At 42.4% G+C, this 23,518-nt stretch overlaps 1 protein-coding gene across 5 annotated transcripts in view; it reads right to left on the bottom strand.

Annotated features, from left to right (window-relative positions):
• Nucleotides 1-23,518, bottom strand: part of PCSK5 (proprotein convertase subtilisin/kexin type 5) — a 225,280-nt gene that overhangs the window by 136,872 nt on the left and 64,890 nt on the right. For all 5 annotated transcript variants that reach the window (XM_060280059.1, XM_035099988.2, XM_060280061.1 and 2 more), the window contains 2 exons: nt 9,574-9,662; nt 2,082-2,254 (listed from right to left, as the gene is read on the bottom strand). In XM_060280059.1, coding sequence (XP_060136042.1) covers nt 2,082-2,254; nt 9,574-9,662 — 262 coding nt within the window. The remainder of the gene's footprint in view (nt 1-2,081; nt 2,255-9,573; nt 9,663-23,518) is intronic.

Below are 23,518 nucleotides of genomic sequence, written 5' to 3'. Positions count from 1 at the left end.
AGAACAGGGGGGAGGAGGCACCTTTCGAACCAGCTCTGGCTGGCACCTCCGTCAAACAGGAGTGGAGACTGGAATGCTCCGTTGGTCCCCACTGGTCAACAGTCAACAGTGTCTGTGTGGGGTCTATGCCTTCTGCCATTCCTGACTAACTAATTTCTTAACAAACACCTGTAACCTCAAAAGAAATATGTGCACACTCACAAATGTAGCTTTGCTCGGAGGAGTTCAATCCCACTGCTGCCACCATGTTAGGATCCGGCACTCCCTGCCCCTCACACCTTGTCCTTCTCTATCCAGACTGGAACTGTGTGAGCGGGATGGGAATACAGACCCGTGTACAAAACACAGAAACCAAGCAGGTAGTTTTGCCACCACTTCCTCATGCCATAAGTGACCATAGGGCAGGAGCCAATGAAGTCCACTCCCACCTTTACCAGGTGCACTTAGCACTGCGTACTTTATCGTACCACAGATACGATAGGGTAGGTGACTAAGCAGCTTAGGAACTGAGTTTAGCTTTCCCCTCAGCAAAGCCCCAAAGAACAGAAAAGCAGAAATCCTTTTCCAGGATTTATTATAAAATCAAGACAGTTTAAAACAATGCACATTTCCTTAAAAAGTTACAAACATAAAATAAGAACGGTATTTAGTATTTCTATCTACCGGTAAGTTCATACAAACCATTAGCACTTCAGGAGCACAGCAAGAAGTCACAAGAAGTCAGAAGCTGGTTTCAAAGTGGTAAAGTGCCCTCAGGCACCTCACCCTGGCAAACAGCATGATGTGATGTTGCTCTGGCAAAGTTGCAAGTTGCAAATTGCAATTTTAAATCTCAAAGCCAGGTGTCTTTATACACATTTACACCGAGGGGTTTTTTGATCGATAGCCAATCCTCATTGGGCTCCAGTTTAAAGTTACCAATAGGAATATGGGTGAATCATAACTCATGGTCCACACACATAATAGACTTCGAAATAATGGAGGGAAACTCCCTATTTTTCCCCATGTCCGATTGACATATACCAGGCACCCAAGATGGAGAGGTGGAGATCTTTCCTAACCCATTCCACATCCTCCCAATTACCCCAGGTCTCTCCTTTCAGTGGTAATCAGACAACAGCTCTGGCCTTTTTACAGCCTAGGCAATTAAATCACCCTCTTAGAGACAGGATTGGGGGGGGGGGGAGAAGACGTCATTTTAAGAGGCCAGCTTGCTTTCCTAAAAAACATGGAGTTTCTTCCCTTCCCACAATGCTACATGGGAATATGAACCAGAGTTTAATATTTGGTGTTCTTAATTACACAACACATGCTGCCATGCATGCTGGGTCTTTCAGAATTAAAGGAAATGTGCTGAGAGACACTCAGGCCTACAGTGGTGCTTGAACAAGAGGCATCAGACCTTCTTTCCTCCAAGATGATTCGGCCAGAGGAACATGGAGGACCCAATCTCTGACAGGCAAGCTGCCAAATATTTTTAATTGCAGGTACTTCTCCTAACATTGGATTATTTTGAACAAGGTCACTCTAATTTCCTATGATGCCAAGCTGCCTGGGCATGCTCAGAGGCCTCTACCGTGTTTCTCCGAAAATAAGACACCGTCTTATATTTATTTTTCCTCAAAAAAACACACCATGGCTTTTTTTTTTCAGGGGATGTCTTATTTTTCCCCCTCCTCCTCCTGCCACAGCCGGCATTGCTGCTGCGCCTATCACTATGTCTTATTTTCGGGGAATGGCTTATATTCCTTGAATGCTTAAAAATCCTGTGACGGCTTATTTTATGGCTACGTCTTATTTTCGGAGAAACAGGGTAGTTTCTGGAATGCTGACTATGTAATCAGTGTGCAATTCATTTGTACTTCATAACGTCTGGATTTCTCAGTAATTAGCTGAGGGAAATTATGGAACAGAACCAATGGATTCCTCCTACCCCTGGTTTCAGCAAAACCTGGTACCATAAAATGTACCACATTATCTATTTTTCATTATCCTTTTAAATATAAAAAAAGCTTACTATATTACTTTATTTTTCTTCTTTTCCAAATGCACAAATAGAGGATGTGTGTGTACAAACATACCGTTCTGACGCCATTCTCAAAGGCCTGGCGCGTTAAAGAAGCAGGTCCATCAACTGTCTTCCCATCATCATCGGGACCCCAGCTAGCACTGTAGATGTGTATGTGCTGGGGATTGAGGCTAAGTGATTTTGCTTCTACCATGTCTGTAACATCACCATCTAGCATCCGTACTCCTTGAAAAGAAAAATGGCAAATTGTATGACAATGGACATATTGAAGCACATTGGGGTTTTTTTTGGGGGGGGGGGAATGGCTGGTGTTTTTAACTGACTCAAACATACTTTCGGCCAAAAAGCTTTGTTATTGTTTGTATTTCATGTTCTGCTTGACAATGTGTTTTTCATTTTATTAATAAACAAAATAAACCAAAGATAAATTGCATTTGAGCATTTTAATGCTCAAATGAAGTCTTTGGATTACTTGTTTTCATCGGATCAAATCTATTTAATGTTTTTTAAATGGCCATTTTCAAACAAAACATATTTTTTTAAAAAAAATAAAAAAGGGTTTTTCCGGAAAGTAATGGTGTGGAAACAAATTATAATACATTTTTAATTGGCCTCAGTTCACGATGAACATGCCAATCATCCATCTGAAAGGAAGGATAAGTGGAGAGGGAAGCCAGCACACTGCTAGCTAAAGAGACTGTTCAAAGGGGGGGGGGGAGCTGATGAGTCCTGAATCACCAGAATGCCTTCTGCTGAAATCTCCCTGCTAATATGGAAGGTGATCTCCTGTTGCTGGCAGTGTCTACAGCACATCCCACTAGGTAACTACTGTTCATAGCTGCCAAGTCTCCCGTTTTCCCCAGGAAATCCCCGTTTTCCCAGCTGTTCCTAGCTGAAAAAATGGATTTTTTTGTTTCCCCCCGGTTTATTCTGACTTTTGATGCTGCTTTGCCCAGTTCCAAAATGGCTGCCGTGCGACTTCTGACACGGCGGCCATTTTGGAACTGGGCAAAGCAGTATCAAAAATCACTTCTGAGCATGCTCCGCCCAGTTCCAAAATGGCGGCAGCGCTACTTCCGGTCTGCTATTTCCACCCGGTCCCTTATTTCTCTGATTTGGCAGGTATGACTACTGTTACCTCCACCATTTCACCCCACTGCCATTCAAATCCCACCTGGAGAGCTAAACCAGGAAGTTATGATTGTGGAATTATTTCTCTGTGGCAGAACCTGGAAAAGCTCTCTTCACGGTGACACAAATGGCATATTCTCAATCTCAGCAGGGCACACTCAGGCCTTGGCACAAAGACCATTGTTAGTGGTGAAAGAAGCAGGGAGAGTAGTGGCAGTGAGAAGTGGGCCCATTTAGTTCCTTCTCACGGTGTGAGGTTTTGTTTCCTCTTATGTACATGCATCTTATGTATGTGTACACAGGGCTAGGTCCAGATTTTCTATTTCTCTCTCCTCTCATTTTCATTTCATATTGGTGCCCTGCTTTCCCTTGCAAAACGAAGCCCAAAGCAACTAACAACAACATACTAAAGCAAATGTGATGAATATCAAAATGTGAAAAATTCTATAACAATAAAAATTTACAAGATTTTTTTTTGGGGGGGAGAGGTGCTCTCTGCAATGTCTCCCCATGACCTGCCTCACTGTCACCAAGGTGATGCTGGAGTTTCCTCCTCTTCCTCCACCAGACAGAGGGCAGGCAGTGCCCCTGACCCCGTTGTTTGCTCCTGCCACTCACCCTCCACACCCTAGGCAGGTGGGTGATGATGACTGATGCCAGGAGGCACCCCAGCAGCTGCCCCCAGAGGAAGGGAGAAAGCAAGTGAACAGCACTTAGCTACCGTTGCTGCTCACTAAGACTGGAGCAGCAGCTACCACTTGTTTCCTTACCCTCCATCTATGGACAGACATTACTGTTCACTTGCCTGCTTGGGAAGGCTAGTTAATATCACCAGCTGCTAGCTGTAGTATATGCGACACTGTTGGTGGCATGGCACAGTACAGGGGAGAGAAAGCAAGAAGGGTGGAACCAATCCTTTCAAGCAGCCCAAGGCTAGGAGGCTGCCCCACAATGCCAACTCCTGACACCAGCCTTGCGTGTATGCAAGTGTGAGGATGTTTGTTCTGTTTGCTGTGTGTTTCCTTTCCTTTCATGTATCTGTGTCTATTGTTCACAGATCCTATCCATGTTTACTCAGAAGTAAGTCCCACTATGTTCAATCCTAACTATGTCCACTCAGAAGTAAATTCAACTGAGCTCAATGGGACTTATTCCCAGTTATGTGGGTTTAGGATTGCAGCATTTGGGTCATAAAAGTGACACAGGTTTGTAAACTGAGAGGGGTTTTTATTGTGTAGTATAGCTGATCTATTTTAAACTTACAAATTCTTCTCCCAGTACTGCACTACAACCATAAAGGCATCATATGTTTTCAGTGCAATTAACATTTGTAAGAAATGCAAAGAACCGCTAACAGATCTTCAGGTTTTAATATTTAGCTTGATTCATTCTTGAAGCAAAGATAAATATAAGGTGAATTCCACTGAGGCCCTTATTTGAGTGGTGTCACCTGCTGTAGTGTGTTCACAAAAAGAAGTGGCCTATGGTGTGGTATGTTTTGCTTGTATTGCATTACATTGTGTTGTTGTTATTCTATGCCACCCTGGGATATGTGTGGATTACCAGTTTAGAACAGTGTTAGACATATATATTTACTATATGGGAAGGTTTTTTAACCATATGGTTTCTTGACCTTATTTATTATTATTATTATTGCTACTACTATTTATTAAACTTGTTAGTCACTTGCTACACAAAAGGTTTCCAAAAAACTAACCACATATTTAACCACCTATTTCTTCTTCCATGCCTCCCCCTTGCCCTCCAAAAAGGGATGTGGAGAAGACTCTCAGTTGAAGATTCATCAGGAAAGGCATTCCATGTTTATTAACAAACACATGGCTCTTCGCAGCCTTTTTATTACACTCTGTGTAATGTCTTCACTCCATAGCAAAACTAGTCAGTAACCAAGGATAAACTAACAGCAACCAATAATTCAAGAACAGACCTCTCTGTATTGCTGCAATTTAGCATACACTTCAGAAATGGGCACCTTCTCCACATTTATATATACCCACAGAATTCCAGTTTCTTTGTCTTTGAGACATTTATTTATTTACTAAATGTATCCCTTGCCTTTTTATCTATAGAGGGGATGTAAGGCTCCTCACAATTCTTAAAATACAATACAATAGATCACGTAAGAGTAATTACTATATATATTAATTATATATATATATATTATATATATATATAAAGCATCAGCAGAAGAAGTGCCAGACCATCCAGCCAGTATCTGGGTCATAGGCTTGCTTAAACAGACCTGACACTTAAAAGCAGGCAGGGAAGGAGCTACACAGTCCAAAGGCTGTGTAGGTGTCTCTTCCAAAAAGGCCTTTCCCTCTGGACTTCAGACAGTGATGGGACACACCCTAGGAACTCAGCTGGCAGGTGGAGGATGGCATTTGACACTGGAGAATACTGCACACTGCCAGGAGATTATTTACATAGAGAAGCAGACGGAGAGGCTTGGAGAACCATACCTGAATCCGTTTTATTTCTTATATAAAACGTGCCTTCATTCAAAGAATGGCATCATATTTGGATCTAATATGACCTGAGGATTCTCAATATTATTTTCTAAAATGCAGTTTCTATTATTCTGTCAGAGCAGATTCAACTTAAACCAGACAGCATCCCATGTCTTGACAACCTGCAGTAAGCGTAGCTATTTTCTCATTTAATAAGTATGTTTCTATTTATAAACCAAATTAGCATCTTTTAATTATGAAACATAACAGCTTTGTTCCCATCTTTGCTATGAATTAGCTTGAGTGTTTATTCAGTTCTTAACCCAAGCCTGGCTATTCTATTGAAAAAGCCCCCCCCCCCCAATTGATTTGAAACAAAACTGCTCATGCTTTGCGAGATCACACTTGTCCAAATACTGATCTTACTGTGAAATTTACTTTATGAAAAAGAACAAACATTAATTCAGGTCGCAATCCCTTTACTTTTATCTTAAGGATGTAAATAATCAGAGCAAGCAAGTTAATCAGTTGTAGAAGTTATGAATATAGGAAGCTGCTTAGTCACACTAAGTCTGGTCTGTCAGCAGTAGCAGGCCAAGGACCCAAGAAAAGTTCCTTCCAAGCATTCAGACTAGAAAAGCTGTAAGTGGAGATGCAGGAAAATGATGCTGGCAAATCATGTGCACTTTGGTGAAGTAGTTGCTATTGTTTGCCTACAGTTTGACATTCTTTAACTGGATTGCCTGGCACAATCCTGTTGGTCTTTTCAGCACAAGGTGAAGACTTTTCTGTTCACTTGGGCCTTTTGAATAACACATAAGCCTCTTATGTTAAGTTTTAAATTGTGTTTTGTGTTTCCGATTTTTAATTAATATGTTATCGTGTTATTTTTCTTTCTCCTTTGTGAGCTTCCTGGGGATCTCCAGTTATGGGCTGTTATATAAAAAGAGTAAATAAAATAACTGTAGCCTCTGATAATATTTTATTAATTGCTATTTTTTAAGGTGCTAAAAGATTCTTTATTGAATATTTCAAATAGTTATACCCTGACAATCTCCAACATACTGTTTATTTTTCCAACAATAGACCATTCTTCAAAACATTTTGGGTTTCTGGTAGCAGGAAAATCTTAATTGTCTATCAGCCACTTAAGCTTGAGACTGTGAAATCTGGTTCTGGCAACATCAAGCACAAGTTTGTTCACAGGTTTTAACAGATTATTGTTATTCATAAAATGGGTTGTATTCAACATTTGTCATACCATGAGCAGACCTGCTGAAATTTATAGATTTGAGTAACTTAAGTCCATTAATTTCAATGGGTCTACTCAATGTAGAACTTAGCTAGATACAACAATGCTATTTTCTTCCTTTAGCTGAAATACTAAGATTAAAGTGCCATTACTGAGCCAAATAACGAAGGAAAAAAAAAAAAAACACCTGAAAATCTTGAAATACAGAATTTCACTTAAAATTACTGAATTTAACCCAAGAACGGTAGGCTGGTACTATAAATTACAGAGGATGTGCAAAATTTAAAAAATTCCTTCTAGTAGCACCTTAGAGACCAACTAAGTTTGTCATTGGTATGAGCTTTCGTGTGCATGCACACTTCTTTAGATACCAAGAGGATGTGCAGTCTGCATATCCTGTTCTCCTGTAAATCCACTCTGCCGGCCGACAGGGAGGAGTTTCGGTGAATCACGTGACCGCTCCTTCCCCTCTGGGGGGCGTGGATGTTGTTCAGCACCACCCAGGGAGATCCAGGCCATGTCATCATCGGCCAGCCAATCGGATGGCTGGGGGGGGGGCATGGCTGGGCACTGTTTAAGCTGCCACGTGAGCTGAGAGGCTCCCTCTTGGCTCGCGCTCTTAATCTTCCCCCTCCCCCCCTATTTGCAGGTTTAGTTTGTTTTTTATTGGCCTTGCTATGGACCTCGGTTGGTCGCTGTTGAGGGGCCTGGTAGGAATTTTTCCACTTGGCAAATTGGCTCAGGCCATTTGGTTTTCACCTACCACGTAGCAATCGTCACAACTTTGTAAGGTTTTGCGGTTAGGCATTGGGTGACATCCTGATGGGGGAGGGGAGGCCTGGCCATCGCTTGCCCCTCCATGCGTAGGTGTATTCCGTTAAAGGAATCCGGGGGTGTGGATCTTGTCTGAAGCCCGGGGTGGGGCTAGGGCCATGCCACGACCCTTCCGGGAACCCAGGGGTGAGCTCGAGTTGGTTTGCATCAACAACCTACCGGGTTTTACCCTACCAGACTACCTGCACAACAGGCAGGAGTCAGATATAGCCTGGTCTACTCAATGCCTAAGCCAATACCGCTCACATTCTGTAACCAATAAAGTTGTGGCCTAAATTTGCCCAATAACATTAACCTTATATCCTGTGTCCTAGTGTTTTATTCCTTCTTGAGGGGGTGGTTGCTGGGTCTTGACACGCAACATAAAAAAACCCATGACAATGTGATTTCATGCTCCTGTTTCACTTTGTTGACTGTTGTTATGGAAGTGAGGAAGCATAGGGTATGATAACTACTTGTGACACAATGTTGTAGCCTTGGGAATTATAGGAGGAGATGCAGGATTGCTATTTTTAATGGCAGCCAGGCATGTCCCATAACATTGACTTTTAGGCCCACTTAAGCAACAGAAATTGTTGTAAGTACCATAACTAAGAAATTGTCTTCTAACTGAGATTCAGCCTAGCAAATAACAAATAATTTAAATTCCACTGTAACTTCAAAAACAGCAACAAAGCAAAAATGTAGCTGTTAAAACATCTGGATGGATTAGGGCTGTAAAAAAACAACACAGGCAAACATTAATCCAGCTCTCATGTAATGCTAAGGCAAACCATTACTTAGCCATGTGTGGATGGTATGGCAGCAGCTAGATCAAAGGCGGAGTAGCTCCATCCTTCACTCAGGGAAACTGGACATATGCTCATTCGTGCTAAGCCATAGATCGGTTGGTTTAGTATGTGTGGATTGAAGCCATGTACTAGCGGAAACTGCCTCAATGGGCCATGTCAACAATCCATCTTGCCAAAGAACTAATTTCCAACAATAGTTGGTAGCCTATAATGATATATTATAACAACATTATCATAGGTTTTGCATTTGAGATGTGCTTCTAGAAACAGTGTCCCTGACCAAGTGTAGCCCATCCCGTTTTGCCACCTGTGTGCCCACCATGGCCACCACTGCCACTGCACCCCACCTCTCATCGAAGGTGGTGGGAGCCAGAGTGCTCCTCAAAGCTTTGCCGCTCGGTTTCTCTCCCCACCCCCTGCCTGGTGGGAGAGTGGAGTGGCAAGAAGGGGCAAAGGAATGCCTTGGCTCCTGCTGAACTTGGCAGGATCTGGGGTACTCCTCAAAGCATTGCCCCTTGGCTTCTCCATCTGAGGGCAGGGAAATGAGCAGCAACACCGCGTGTTGGAGCACATCCCTCATTGACAGTAGAAGCAGTGGAGCGGGCACAGTGCCACCTCTTGCACTTCCGCTGCCTGAGGTGGGTGCTTGACCCTGCCTCTGGGCCCCTGAGGATGTATTTCCCCCCCATCCAAAATACACCTTGAACAAATCGCATGTCTAGCCAGGGATGTCATGTCCCCTTTCACCACTTGAGATGAAACAGGAAGCGCTGCCCTGCCCGCCCCGCCCCCCCCGGTCTCCACCACCTCCACTGACAGCATCAGCACTGATTTCAGGTGAGTTTTCTCACACACCGCTAAATCTCACCCAAAATTGGTGGGGCAGGTGGGGCCCCACCTTGAAGGCTTCCACTGCCTGAGGCAGCAGCCTTATGCCATCGATTGGCTGCACTGTGTCTTGCTTTAGAGTGTTTTCTCTCCCTTGTCTGGATTATTTCTGAGCAAGCACACTTATGATTCTGCTCTTAGGTTTTTACATTAATCACAGACAACAGTTACACTTACCTCCGATTCTGGCATTATATGCAATCCCAACTATACAGTGTGAGTTGTTTGCAGTAGCTGCTACTTCTCCAGCACAACGGGTTCCATGCCTATAGGAATAGACAGATATTTTAATATACCGTTAAGTACTATTAACCCGCAGCTGGGTAAGTTTGGGGACCCCTGCAGTATTAGCATCATGTAACCAAGATATGTTACTACCCAACAGTACAAAGACTCACATTTCTAAAAGCATTAAAAAGCTAAGTATGAACTTATTTGTGCAATGTGTCCTTTGAGTTGCTCAGAGCAGTATCATAGCATTCTCAAATGATCTCTCAGCTATGAACAAAAGGAGAGCCCTGCTAGAACACAGCAAGGGTTTATTTTGTCCACCTGTTTCCTAATGCCAACCAGATGCTTGTGTTCCCTAGCCACTGGTATTCACAGGCATTCTGCTTCTGAATTTAGAGGTACTATCCAGTCATTGTCCCATTTTAAAGCTATCTCAGGGAATGGCCACCACATCAAACAGCGATGAATTCCATAATCAATGTGCTATAGATTGGCTAGGTTCAGGTCAGGGCTGGGCCTACATAGTTTTACAGGCAGAATGCCATAAGGTGTTTTAAAGCCATTTTCTTGATATGTTCTTAGCACCAATACTTTTTCAATAGTTATCTCAGAAATATATTGTTTACCGATGCTATTTTTGTCCTCTGAACTCTACACATTACAACTTTTTCCTTCATAAATTAGTTTAAGGTTACCAGATTTTTTCCCTGATGAATCCAGGGACACTTTTCAGCTTCAATGGATTTTGTATGGGGACCGATTTGTAAATCCGGTGACTGTCCCCAGGAAACGGGGATGTCTGGTAACCTTAGGTTAGTTCTCAATATGCACTGATGGTAAAAGCAACCCAACCTCTTCCGTTACTTTGGTCTGTTTATGTCAGAATGTAGGCTGATGCAATAGATCAGCCGAGTTATTCTGAGATGAAGACGCTCAGGGCTTGGGAAATCGCATAGATTAACTAGGTGACACATTCATGTATTATGCATAATAACTACCTCACTTGTTTCAGAACGTATTGCCAGGTTGCTCTCAAAATGTTTAATTAAAAGAAAAAAGAAACCTGATCCATTTTGAGTTTGTGTAAATTTTAGTCTAGGCAGAAAGTCAAGGTGTAATTTTTGCTGTCTCAACTACCTGACCTTAACATTCATCCTTTCATTATACACAGTTACGGTAGCTTGTTTAGAGCACACCTCTGCCAGATTTTTTAAAATAAAAAACAATCTAATCCAATATAGAATTCAATAAGCAGAACTGCTTTTCAGTCCCACATATATGCTGACCACTCTTCACACTTTTAAGATAACCTTTTATTCCCACCAGATGTAAAGCAGAGCCAAACTAGACATGACCTTAACTATACAGTTCTGCCCTCAACACAGCTTATTCTGTGGGAACAGAGGACCCTTCAGCCTTTGCCCTCCACTATGGTGCCGAACTTGATGTGGCCACCTTTGAAAGCGAAAGCAATTTCTCCCAAAATATAAAAGCTAAAACATCTGTGCATTTGCACCACTTTGGAGCAGGGGTAGGCAACCTAAGGCCAGTGGGCCAGATGCGGCCCAATCGCCTTCTCAATCCGGCCAACGGGCATACCTGCCAAGTTGCTGTCGGAGAAATAAGGGACCGGGCGGAAGTAGCAGACCGGAAGTAGCGCTGCCGCCATTTTGGAACTGGGCGGAGCATGCTCAGAAGTGACTTTTGATGCTGCTTTGCCCAGTTCTAAAATGGCCGCCGCGCCAGAAGTCACACTGCAGCCATTTTGGAACTGGGCAGAGCATCATCAAAAGTCGCTTCTGAGCATGCTCCGCCCAGTTCCAAAATGGCCGTCGCACCAGAATAAACCGGGGAAAAACAAAAAAATCCATTTTTTTCAGCTAGGAACAGCTGGAAAAACGGGGATTTCTCGGGGAATACGGGAGACTTGGCAGCTATGCCCACGGGCGGTCAGCGTGTTTTACATGAGTAGAATGTGTCCTTTTATTTAAAATGCATCTCTGGGTTATTTGCGGGGCATAGGAATTCGTTCATTCCCCCCCCCCAAAAAAAATAGTCCGGCCCCCCACAAGGTCTGAGGGATGGTGGACCGGCCCACAGCTGGAAAAGGTTGCTGACCCCTGCTTTGGAGAGAGGCAGGTGGGGACTGGAGCTAAATTCACTACCTAGGACCAGAGCTCTTCCTGCAGCTGCCAGTCGCCCAAGCCTCCAAGAGCAACACTACAAGACGGTGCCATGCTACTCTGAACAGGGATATTAGGGGAGCCCCCCTGCCGCCGCCAAATCCCTCATCAGGACAATGCCAAATCAAATAGCGTCATTCTAGGAACCGTGCGAAAGAAGAGAATGATAGCCACCAGCTGCAAGGCATTGGGAAAAGCTTCAGTAGTATTTCGCCCTAATTCCTCACCATCACCAACCATGAAATATGATTGGAAAAGGGGTGCAGACCCTTGTATGCCCACAAATTCAAAGTGATTTTTAAAATAGAAATAATAAATAAATAAATAAGCCTTAATTAATAATAATAAAGGCCATGAAGGTGAAAGACTGACATTAAAGGGGGGAAAACATTCTTATTAGTCCGACCAACCACTTGAGTGATTTTGTTGGCAATATGATAAAGATTAACAGCAACAATTCAGTAAGAAAAGTCAAACCCCTTATGAAGTTATATCAGTCTAACTGTTGATTTACTTATTTTAGGAATTTTTACAGCAATGAAAGGCATTCACAAATAATACTTCAAATTTATAGGTTTTTTATTCCCGTTCCCTGGTGTATGCTGTGGAAATGAATTTGCATACAAAAGAATTCTGGCAAAAAGCGAGTCACAAATATTCATGTTATTAGCTGTCTGCCCCAAGTACGTCAGCAGTGTTTGTGCAGCTGTCTTGGAAAAAATTCAAGGGATTATATGTTATTTTCTTCTGCCCTCTCTGTTCACCACTGCATCCACCTGCTGCCTTGGCTGATAACTTCCTTAGAATTGCAGAATACAGCCTGGTTCATTTTTTATGAAAAGGGTGCTACCATAGTTGACAATAAACATATATTCAGCACATCTGGCAGGGATGCCAACAGATAAAAGATTTTTAGTTAACAATTTAAAATAAAATCTGAACTCCCAAAATATAACTACAGGAATGATCAGTCAATGTCTCTGCATCAAGAATGTTGGGAGAAGGGCAAGAGAAGGTCAATTAATTTAATTTCCACAAGATAGCGGGAGTTTATAACTATCAATAATAATAATTTGGAAAATGATTAATTATTTTGATGATTAATTAAAGTAGCCGCTTCAGAAATAAAGTTTTGGAGGAACATCCCACTGCCTTAAAATACCTGTGTCCCTTTACTGTTGTATTCTTTTCCACATATTTCAAAAATAAATAAATAAATAAAAATTCTCCTAACAAATTCAGGTCACAAAGCCAGAAACACCCAACTGTGCAATTCCACACATTTTTTGAGGCATGCAAAATAAACACTTTTTGTATTGCAAAACTTCTTCACTTTAATATATTCCCATTGCAGAATTTGTGTTTTGTGATTGCACAATCCACAATGTTTTACTACAGAATTCTAGGCTGGATCTACACTGATCTACAAAAGCACTAAGAAAATAATATTACATAGCTCTCAATGCAAAGCTCTCAATGCAATTTTCCATTGACTTCTGTACAGTGCCCCCTGGTGTCACATTTTTATAACACATTTATAACGTTATCACTCACTAGTATAGATTAGTCCCTAGTGGCCCTGGTAATTGACTCAGTACATAGTGAACATATTCTACAGCAAACCGTAGTAGATTGTTGCTGTTTTTTTTTTTAAAAAATATATATTTATTAATTTTCCAATTAAAACCAATTATATCACATTCATTATTTCAAATTATACACACATATATATATATCAATCAAACCGAATGTTATGCCAAATCATCTAGAGAATTTTTTTTTTTGGGTTCCCATGCTTCAAGAAATTGGGGATTCCTCGCAACCGTCCACTGCCGTCTTTTTTCTAAAGTTCAAATCGTCTCTCCAAGTTCATAATAATCCAGATCTTCCCCTTACAGTCACATAGATGTTTTCCACTTTCAACCGATTGTTTCCCAGCTGCTGAGATAAATATCAAACAAGGTTTCACAGATGTTCTTTCTCCTGTGTGGGTTAATCAGTCCAGCCTCCCCATAAATCTTCTTAGTCTGGAGCTCCCTGTTGCGTCGAAGCAGCGCCATCTTAAAAAGCTCAAATCACTTTCGTTTTCTCTCATAGCCATGTAGATTAACGATCTTTATAAAATTTACAGCTTTTCCAGGCAGAAGACCCAAACATCAAACCATAAACTCTTGGTAAATTAATGGATCTCCTTGCCCTATAGCTGAACTTAGCTTCAGGTCGCTGCTCCAATTCAAAGTGCGTCACAGCTCATCAATCCTCCGAACGCGTCCAGGACTCCTTCCGTCCGACTAGGGGGGGAGGCTTTTCTCATCGGCAACTCCACATCTTTAAAAAATATGCTCAGTAACAACAGTTTATAAAGTTCAACTCACACAGTCTTTTGCTTCTCTTTCACTCCAAACAAGCCAGGACATCGCGTCTGGGAAGGTACGAAGTAACTCATATGAAGAAAAATAAAAAAAACCTCACTTCCCTTATCGCTCCGTCCCCATCAATCCTTCTTCCAGATGAAATACAGCCTTTGACTCCTCTCCCTCAGCAGCATAAATTTCTCAGCAGTAAACAGCGCTTCTTCCCCTCCTTCTGAAGTATGTCCATAGATTTAAGCCTAATTATCTTCTTTAACCATGGAAATCCCCGCCATGCAGATTAGCGTCCGGGAGTCCTGGCCCTCGTAAGTGCTTTTCAGCCCAAGCTCCCCCCACTCCATAAACAGTCGGAGTGGGTCTGGGGGCATCGCGGGCCAGCGGCCCCTCTCCGTAACCCCCGGAGAGGGTAGGGGGTTGCCATTTACTCCCCTAGCAACCGCCAAATTCCTTACGAAGGTCAGAGGGATGGAAAACAGGTCCGCCATTCCTGCCGGCGGAAACCGGAACCCTAGATTGTTGTTGTTTTAAAGAGATAATATAGCAAAATCTTAAGGGAATTCATTCTGTGTCTTTGTTCTAAATATTACGCTCTAGTGTAGATTATGCTATTTTGTACCGGCTGTAATATTAGACATCTGGAAAGGGAGATTTGTTTTCCTTTTCATTTCCCAAGAGAGCAATAAAAGAAGGATAAAAGGTGTGTGTGTGTGTGTGTGTGTGTGTTTGGGTACAGGTGGAAGTTAAGTGTTGAGAGAGAGAGAGAGGGAGAGAGAGAGAGAGAGAGAGAGAGAGAGAGAGAGCGTGCACCCTTGGAGTTATGTTGACAGAAAATCATTTAAACGATGACTTTTGTCAACTACATGTGATCCTTTTCCATTTATCTTTCTGCAGACAGGTTTTGAGCAAGTTCACACTGGAATATTTTCCAGCAAGGAAAAACCAAAACTAGGGGCCAAACTAGATACTGTATCTTCCCCCACTTTTTTATTAAGGAAAAAATCATCTTTTGGGGGCTGGCTGCATTCTTTTCACTGTCTTTTTTCTAGACTAAAGCAGTACAGGGGACTGCTTAACTAACTATTTTCCCCTGGGCCACTTCCCCATTCACTGCCCATCCAAAGCTCCTCCCCAGAGAAGCGGAACTATATGGCTCTGCAGAGGAAAAAGCAGCTTGGCCGGCAGATTTGTATGGCAGAAGAGGAAATGATTGCAGTCGCTCCCCTCCCCCTCCCCTCCCCCTCCCCTCTGGTGCTCCACTCATGATTGCAGCCTGCATCTGTTGTTTTTCTTTAAGAAAAAATGTGGAGGGAAAGTTGCACAAAGGTGGTGAAATGAAGTTTGGTCTTGAGAGATGAGCTCAAATGGTTCAGATTGATTGGTTGTGTGTTTGAGGATTTCCATTCTTCTTCAGGGGACATGATAGATTTTTACAAGTATGAATCAACTAAACAAAAACATATTATTCCCTAACATATCAGTAGGATGTCCACTTGGGCATACGTATGTCTTAGATTGTTCAATAAATTGTTCCTGTCTTTGCCTTTCTGCATTAGGGTGGGTGCCCCTTACCAACATAAGTCCCCCTAGCAGCAGCTTCTGCATTCTCAGAGGAATTCCTAGGAATCAAGAAGGATGTATCTGTGTGTGAATGAAATGAAAATAATAATTTAAAATACTCCCAAACTGTCTGACAGGAACCTGTGAGTTTACAGAATATTAACGGCCATTTAGCTCCTTCCTTTCATTGCCATCTGCATGAAATTAGGCCAAGGGCTGCAGGCTAAATAAATACTGATGTTTCTGCCCTCCCCCCCCCCCAATTCTGCAAATGAATGAAAAGTTGTTTTCTTTGAGACCAGGGGCTATTAATCTCATTTCTTAAAGCTAAACGAATGGAGCAACCCTATGTGTATGAGAAAACCCCATAGTAGAGCTATGGCTCACTGTTACTAGGGCAGTGGGTGGCAGTGAACTTTTTAAGCCCTTCTTTTGCTTTCATTAAACCTCTTTTTCATTTTGATTTCCAGCCCCATGATCAACAGGAAGGAATTGTGCCAGGAGTGGTACAGCTGAGGGCTCCTCTGGGGAATTTGTCAGGCGGATGAGGCAGTTTCAGGCTCTGCAAATCTTCAGCCATCCCCAACATACTCTGATTTGAGCCCCACATTCCTGGAACATCGCTGGCCTCCAGAATATCGTATTTGTGATTCAATCAATTAGATTAGAGCAGTCAGTTGTCCCAATGCAACAAATTTATTCTCTTTAAAAACAAAACAAAGGGACTGAGGAAGTGCTGGGAGAATGCTGGGGAAATGCACTGGAAGGTGTGAGATAAATGAATGATGAACAAATGCTCAGTAGACTAGATATGCCACTGCCAACAGCCCCTAAGGTGGCCTTTGGTCAGCTTTAGAAGTGTACCAGGTCAGTTCTTCATACCAAAGCTCAAGCAGTTTAAGACCAAGGCAAGGCAAGGCAAGGGTGCTGGTGCTTAAACTGTAGGAAAACAAGCAATGGAAGTAGAAGGGCCCAAGATGGACTATTGGGAACTGCAATATCAGGAAACGTCCTGCAGAGACTGAGCAGCTTTATGCTAGTGCAACCAAATTTCCCTTCCTGATCATCAGTTGAGCTACAAGCTACTGTAGGGGCCTACTCAACCTGAGTAACCACTCCTTTTGACTACTATATCTTTTATTCTTGAAGTCTCCTTGCAGACACAAGAGCTTATCCACTGATTTTGAACATCCTAATGGGTCCACCTTCATCAGAACTCCATGGAGCAAATGGCAGAGTCTGATCTGTGATGTGGTGTAGGGCTTTGTGGGGTGAGGCCATAATGGGTCCCAAGTCTCTTTCTCAGACAGAGTATATTCCCAATGTCCAGCTCAGAATTCTGAATGTTAAATATAGTGAATTCTGAATGTTAAATATATATTCTGTCACACACTGTGTTCACCTTTCACGTCTTAGGAGAAAATATTCATTGCTTGGATTCATTATTTGTTTCTCTTGACCAACAAAATTAACTGAAGTTGCTCATGCTTTGTACAGAGTATTCCTCCTAAAGATTTCCATTCTATGTACAGAAATTATGTCAATCAATCAATCAATCAATCATGCTTCCTAAGCAACACACTGTATTAAGAATAGGAATCAGACAACTAAATGTTTTATAAGCATCCAATTCTGCATAGATGTTTAAGTGGGAGGTCTAAATAAAATTGCAAGGGGTAATTGGTTAAGCGTGATGTAAAAATTTCCCTGGAACCTAGCCTAGAGTCTAATTTCAACACTTACTAACATTCCAGGGATATGGTTATATTAATGATAAGAAGGGTAGTCTTACAGTCTATCCAACAAATTAAATATCCAGCTTCCTAGTGCTCTGGTAACTCAAGAGTTACCGGTAGTTGCTTTGTTGTTAAAATGTCAATCTTAAAATATATATGATTTTTGGTGAGATGAGAGATCCAGATATTGCCTAGCAAAATCTTGTTTAATGGCATATACAATTCATAAATCAGTTAAAATAAAGTAATTTGATTCAAGATTGTTTAAATCATTGTTTCGCTGGTTCCAATTCTCCCCATGCAATTTAGTTATAAGCAGCTTAAAAAGGTAGCATCCTTTGTTCTGTACTAGTGTAGACTAACCTTCTTTCTTGGATTCAGCACTAACAGAATAATCCCATGCATATGCCTACCTAGAAGTAAGTCTCATTGAGTTCAGTGGGGCTTATACCTAGCTAAGTGGGTATAGTATTGCACTTTTAATTTTGTAAAGTAAACTATAATTATGACTGCAGATATGAACATAAATAAATGTTAACCAATGAAAAACAGGTGATTTAAACAAGGTATGCCTTCAACGTAAATTTTAATATAATCTTGGCTTCAGTGTAAGTGCTTTTCTGAGACAGTAGGGAAAGAACACAGAATAACTGTATTTCACATCATATTTTAATCCAATATATACTGGTCTACTATTTAATTTTGAGGAACTGTACAACATGCCCTTAACTGCTACCTTTTAGTGTCTCTATCTTACACATAGCTGCCAAGTCTCCCGCGGAAAAATGCGGGATCAGCAGCGTCGCGGTACCGGAAGTTGATTCTACATGCGTAGAAGCAACTTCCGGTGCCGCTCTGCCCGATTTTCGGTGCCCAGGCATGGGTGGAGCGGCACCGGAAGTCGCTTCTACGCATGATGCGTAGAAGCGACTTCCGGTGCCGCGCTACCCATGTAAGGGCACTGTAAATCAGGCGGTGCCAGGATCCAAAATGGAGCCTCCCCGGCAGGTAGGAAATCCGGGGGATTTACGGGATTTTTCCCAATCCAGGCTGCCAGCGGGAAACGGTTTAAAAAGCGGGGGTTTCCCGCGAAAACCGGGAGACTTGGCAGCTATGATCTTACGCAGCTTTTTGTTTTATTTTTTCATTTTTATTTATTATCATTTTTTAAAAGATGCTATTTTATGTGCTAAAAACATGTAGGGTGGAATTGACGTCCGGGGGGAAATTTCCAAAAGGTGGTGCTTTGTCCTAGATATTAGGCAAGTCAATCGAAAATTGTGGGGGTGTTCTGGTTTTTACTTTTTGAAATATGGCAACCCTAAAACATGGTGTTTTGATATTGTATTTTTCCTACAAAAATCAAGTAAAAAGTTATTGACAAAAAACCATTAAATGTAATCTTTAATCATTAATTTTTTTCTGTCTCACAGTAATGAAAGTAGTCTATAAGTTAATATGTCCTCGCCTTATTTCCCAGCTGTTAAATTTCATCCTCACTAATAAAAAAATTGAACACTGCTTAACCAGCTAAAGCTCTAGTTGACTGATGTATTAATTAAACTGATTAAGCAGTAGGCCACATCAGGCACAATGAAACCTACCTCTGAGTAAGCATACAGAGGAATGCACTGAATAGCTTGCAGCCCAAATTATAACATGATTTCTGTTTCTGCATAGCTGCCAAGTTTTCCCTTTTCTCGCGAGGAAGCCTATTCAGCATAAGGGAAAATCCCTTTAAAAAAGGGATAACTTGGGGACTTCCGGCCACCGCAAGCACTGAAGCCGGCGGGGTTTGCCTTGAGCTCTGAGGCAACCCGGCTTCGCGAGGGGGGGGGGGAAGGTGAGATAGCGCCTCACCTCCCCAAAAGAGCCTCAGGTCGAGCTTCCTGGGGACGAACAAGCTCAGCGGAGTCCCGAAAACGCGATCCCTCAACTCCCCGGCAAGCCTCAGAGCCCCGGAGAGAGTCGGAGTGGAGTCGCGGGGGCCATATTGAGCACAACCGTCACCCTCGTGAGGAGAAGCTACATGCTGGCAGCGGAGAGCGGTGGATTTCTTCCTTTTATTTTCAAGTAAGGATTTTATATTCGAACCTGTTAGCAAAAAGCTGCATTTGGAAAAATTATTGAAAATATCAAGAATTGGCTGCAGGGGGTGATTTAAAAAGGGAGTCGATTACCCCCCCTTTGAGAGACTGCAAAGCAATGAAATAATCCCTAGCTGATAAAGTGGGAGACATTGAATTTACCGGAAAGTGGACATAAAAACCCTCCTCTGTTGCAGGCACAGGGGAGAGGATTGAGCAAGTGGGAAATCCTGCAAAATGACGATTTATTAAAAGAAAGCCCGTCTGGAAGCTGGTCCCGGGTTCTCAGATGTGTCAGTGAATGGTGCTTAGATTTTGGCAACAACAAAGAATGATTTAAAAATAATAATAATAATATTAAAAGGATTGAGTAAGATTTTTAGAAATTATCTGGAAAATGGTGTTTAAAGAATTTATGCAGTTTGGACTTAAAAATGGCGTTAGAGAAGACGAAATTTGATCCCAGCCATTTCCGGCCGCACATTCTGCTGGACTCATATGAAATATGAGATGACAAAGATGGCTGTAGCCATAACAACATCATCACAGGACCTGGCTTGGCAAAGGATCTCTGGGTTATTGTTGGAGATTAAACAAAAACTGGATGAGAATAACAAGCAACTGAAAGAGACCACCAAAGTGTGCGGAGAAAGTAATGACAGCTGTGATGCAAAAAATGGATCTGAAAAAGATATGAATTTAATGAACAAAGAGGATTTACAAGATGACCAAACACAAATACTGGAAGAAGAGGGAAAAGACGAAGGATACATTGTTCCACAAGTGAGAGATGTGGAACAGGACTTTGGGTTGATACAAGGAGGCCTCAAAAAAGAAACAGTGTATACTGTTGGACTCCTAGTGAGAGAGGGAGTCCAAAGTCTGCACTGGGAACTGGGTAAAAAAAGGAGAGAATTTGAAGTTGTTCTGGAATTGGACATTGTAAAGGACTGGTTTCTTCCCACATAATCAAAAAACCATGTAAAGTCAGTGGAAAGGGATTGGGCAGCAGGTGTAGCATGGAAGAGACGGCTCAAGATCTGGAAACAAACTCGAGGGGTTTGGTGGGAAAGGGTGGGAATGGGGTGAATTATAAAGGGATATTGGATTGGATGGATTTAAACGGTCTGAAACTGGCTTGATATTAGGAATTCGCTGAGGGGTCTGGGAAATTTGGTTCCAGCAAAAGGGGGGATGGTTCTAAATATGAAGAATTAAGAAAGGAGAATAATTTTAAGATTTGAACACAAATTGCATTTCTGGTAAAATATTAAGCGATGGGAAGAAATCTAAGACAAGGAAAAATTGGTAAGATTAGATATGGATAGTGGAGTTATAAAAAGGATAAGATTGTAATGTGTAAAGGAAAATAGTAGAGTCAGAGAACATTGCATATATGGTTATTACAAGGGACCCAGAGCGGGGGGAGTCGGGGAAGTCCAAGATGTTATTTCAAAGATTACAAATAAGATGTTTTTCTTTTTCTTTTTTCTCTTTTTTAATTTTTTTTTGTATTTTTGTATTTTTATTGTTGTTTGGCTTTTGTTTTGTCCCTGTTTTCTTTTTCTTTTTTTAGTTTTTTTTGGGGGGGGAGGGGAATACTTTCTCTTTTTTTCATTTTGGGAAGGGGGGGAGGGATATGTGTACTTCATGTGTTATTCTGTAAAATCAATAAAAATCATTTTTTTTAAAAAAAGGGATAACTTGGCAGCTATGGTTTCTGACATCTTTATAACCCCTTTGAGGAATTGCAGTCTCTGAGAATCTGCTGCAATTTAGGGTGAGTGTACATAGCCTTTTCACCTATTGTAACCTCATGCTGTAGTCTCATAGAGATCCTGGCTTTCTGAATGTCTGAAAATGAGGTCTAGCTATGAGCTGACACGAGTTCAACAAGTCTATAAAATCAGGTCTGCTAAACCTTTGTGGCCTCCAATTAGATTTTATATGAATCATTCACAAAACAAAGATCCCCACTGAAAAGTAATTCTGAAGCATATTCCACTGAAAATATGGTTGTATGGACTTATGCTTGATTCTGAGAGTGCTTCCTGATTGTTGACTCTGTGCAGGGACAACCTTTTTGAGTTTCCAGTTTTGAGAAAGTGCTGTGGGCACCTGTCACAAAATATCTGCCATGGGGGTATGGCATAACACAAAATTAAAGAGAGTATAGTATAGTCCTTGTATAGTATAGTCACCCCATCCCTGGACAATCTCATGCTTTCAGTGAGAAATCATGTATGCCCTGCTGGTGCTGATTGGAGATCACACAATATTGATTCCACACACAACTATGCTGTTGCTGTCTAATAACAGGGAACATTCCAGAGTACCGGGGGGGGGGGGAATACAAGGTGACCTCACACCTCTCACTTACAAACACTCACCACACACATACAGACCACAAACACACATGCATTTGTTTTTCATAGACATGGCGGCTAACAGATTGAGATTGAATCCTGACAAGACAGAGGTACTGTTTGTGGGGGACAGGAGGCGGGCGGGTGTGGAGGACTCCCTGGTCCTGAATGGGGTAACTGTGCCCCTGAAGGACCAGGTGCACAGCCTGGGAGTCATTTTAGACTCACGGCTGTCCATGGAGGCACAGGTCAATTCTGTGTCCAGGGCAGCTGTCTATCAGCTCCATCTGGTACACAGGCCGAGTCCCTACCTGCCCGCAGACTGTCTCACCAGAGTGGTGCATGCTCTATTATCTCTCGCTTGGACTACTGCAATGCGCTCTACATGGGGCTACCTTTGAAGGTGACCCGGAAACTACAACTAACCCAGAATGCGGCAGCTAGACTGGTGACTGGGAGCGGCCGCCGAGACCACATAACACCGGTCCTGAAAGACCTACATTGGCTCCCAGTACGTTTCCGAGCACAATTCAAAGTGTTGGTGTTGACCTTTAAAGCCCTAAACGGCCTCAGTCCAGTATACCTGAAGGAACGTCTCCACCCCCATTGTTCTGCCCGTACACTGAGGTCCAGCGCCGAGGGTCTTCTGGCGGTTCCCTCGCTGCGAGAAGCCAAGTTACAGGGAACCAGGCAGAGGGCCTTCTCCGTAGTGGCACCCACCCTGTGGAATGCCCTCCCACCAGAGGTCAAAGAGAACAACAATTACCAGACCTTTAGAAGGCATCTCAAGGCAGCCCTGTTTAGGGAAGCTTTTAATGTTTGATTTCTGTATTTTAATGTTTTGTTGGAAGCCGCCCAGAGTGGCTGGGGGAACCCGGCCAGATGGGCGGGGTATAAATAATAAATTATTATTATTATTATTATTATTATTATATTCATACACAGACTGCCCATCCCCATTGCATATGGCTGTGACTGCTGGCTTTTGGCAATATCTCACGAGAGATCCAGGAGATCTCACCTGAAGCTGCTTCTCCTTGCTTCTCCAGTGGCAGTGGCAGAGTGTCTACAGGGGTGCCACCCCTTGGGATTCTGCCACCTAAGGCAGCTGCCTCAGTCCTCCTGGTGGGCAAGTTCATGCACTTTGCATATCTTCTCTCTGCTCAAGTGGATCTCTCACTCTCCAACAGACCACACTCGCAAACACATCTCCGCACAGGCTTCATATGCATATCTCCTTCTCTTTCTGCCACACAAATACATAGAGCATACTTAAGCACACTTAAGCACACTCTCACACACACTCAGAAGAGCCCCTCTGCGAGTGAACAAAGTGCCTGACCTTTTTTTTTTTTAAAAAAATGCTCCTCACTCATTTCAGATTGGTGACCCCTGCTACTCAGTCATTTTGATGTAAGGTAAATACTGAATTACAACTGACTTTGCAGATTTCAGGGGGTGTAACATTCTGGGTTACATTCTGCTATGGTCCATGCACACTAGTGGGCTGCCTGTACAGGACAAACCACCTAAGCATGTCTTTTTAAAAACATGCAGGAGGATGATAGGCTTTTCTTCAGCCACATCACC

The sequence above is a fragment of the Zootoca vivipara genome, chromosome 11, assembly GCF_963506605.1.
Source record: "Zootoca vivipara chromosome 11, rZooViv1.1, whole genome shotgun sequence".
Classification (NCBI taxonomy): domain Eukaryota; kingdom Metazoa; phylum Chordata; class Lepidosauria; order Squamata; family Lacertidae; genus Zootoca; species Zootoca vivipara.
Note: the sequence above shows the minus strand (reverse complement) of the source record. Positions and strands in the feature narration are given on the sequence as shown.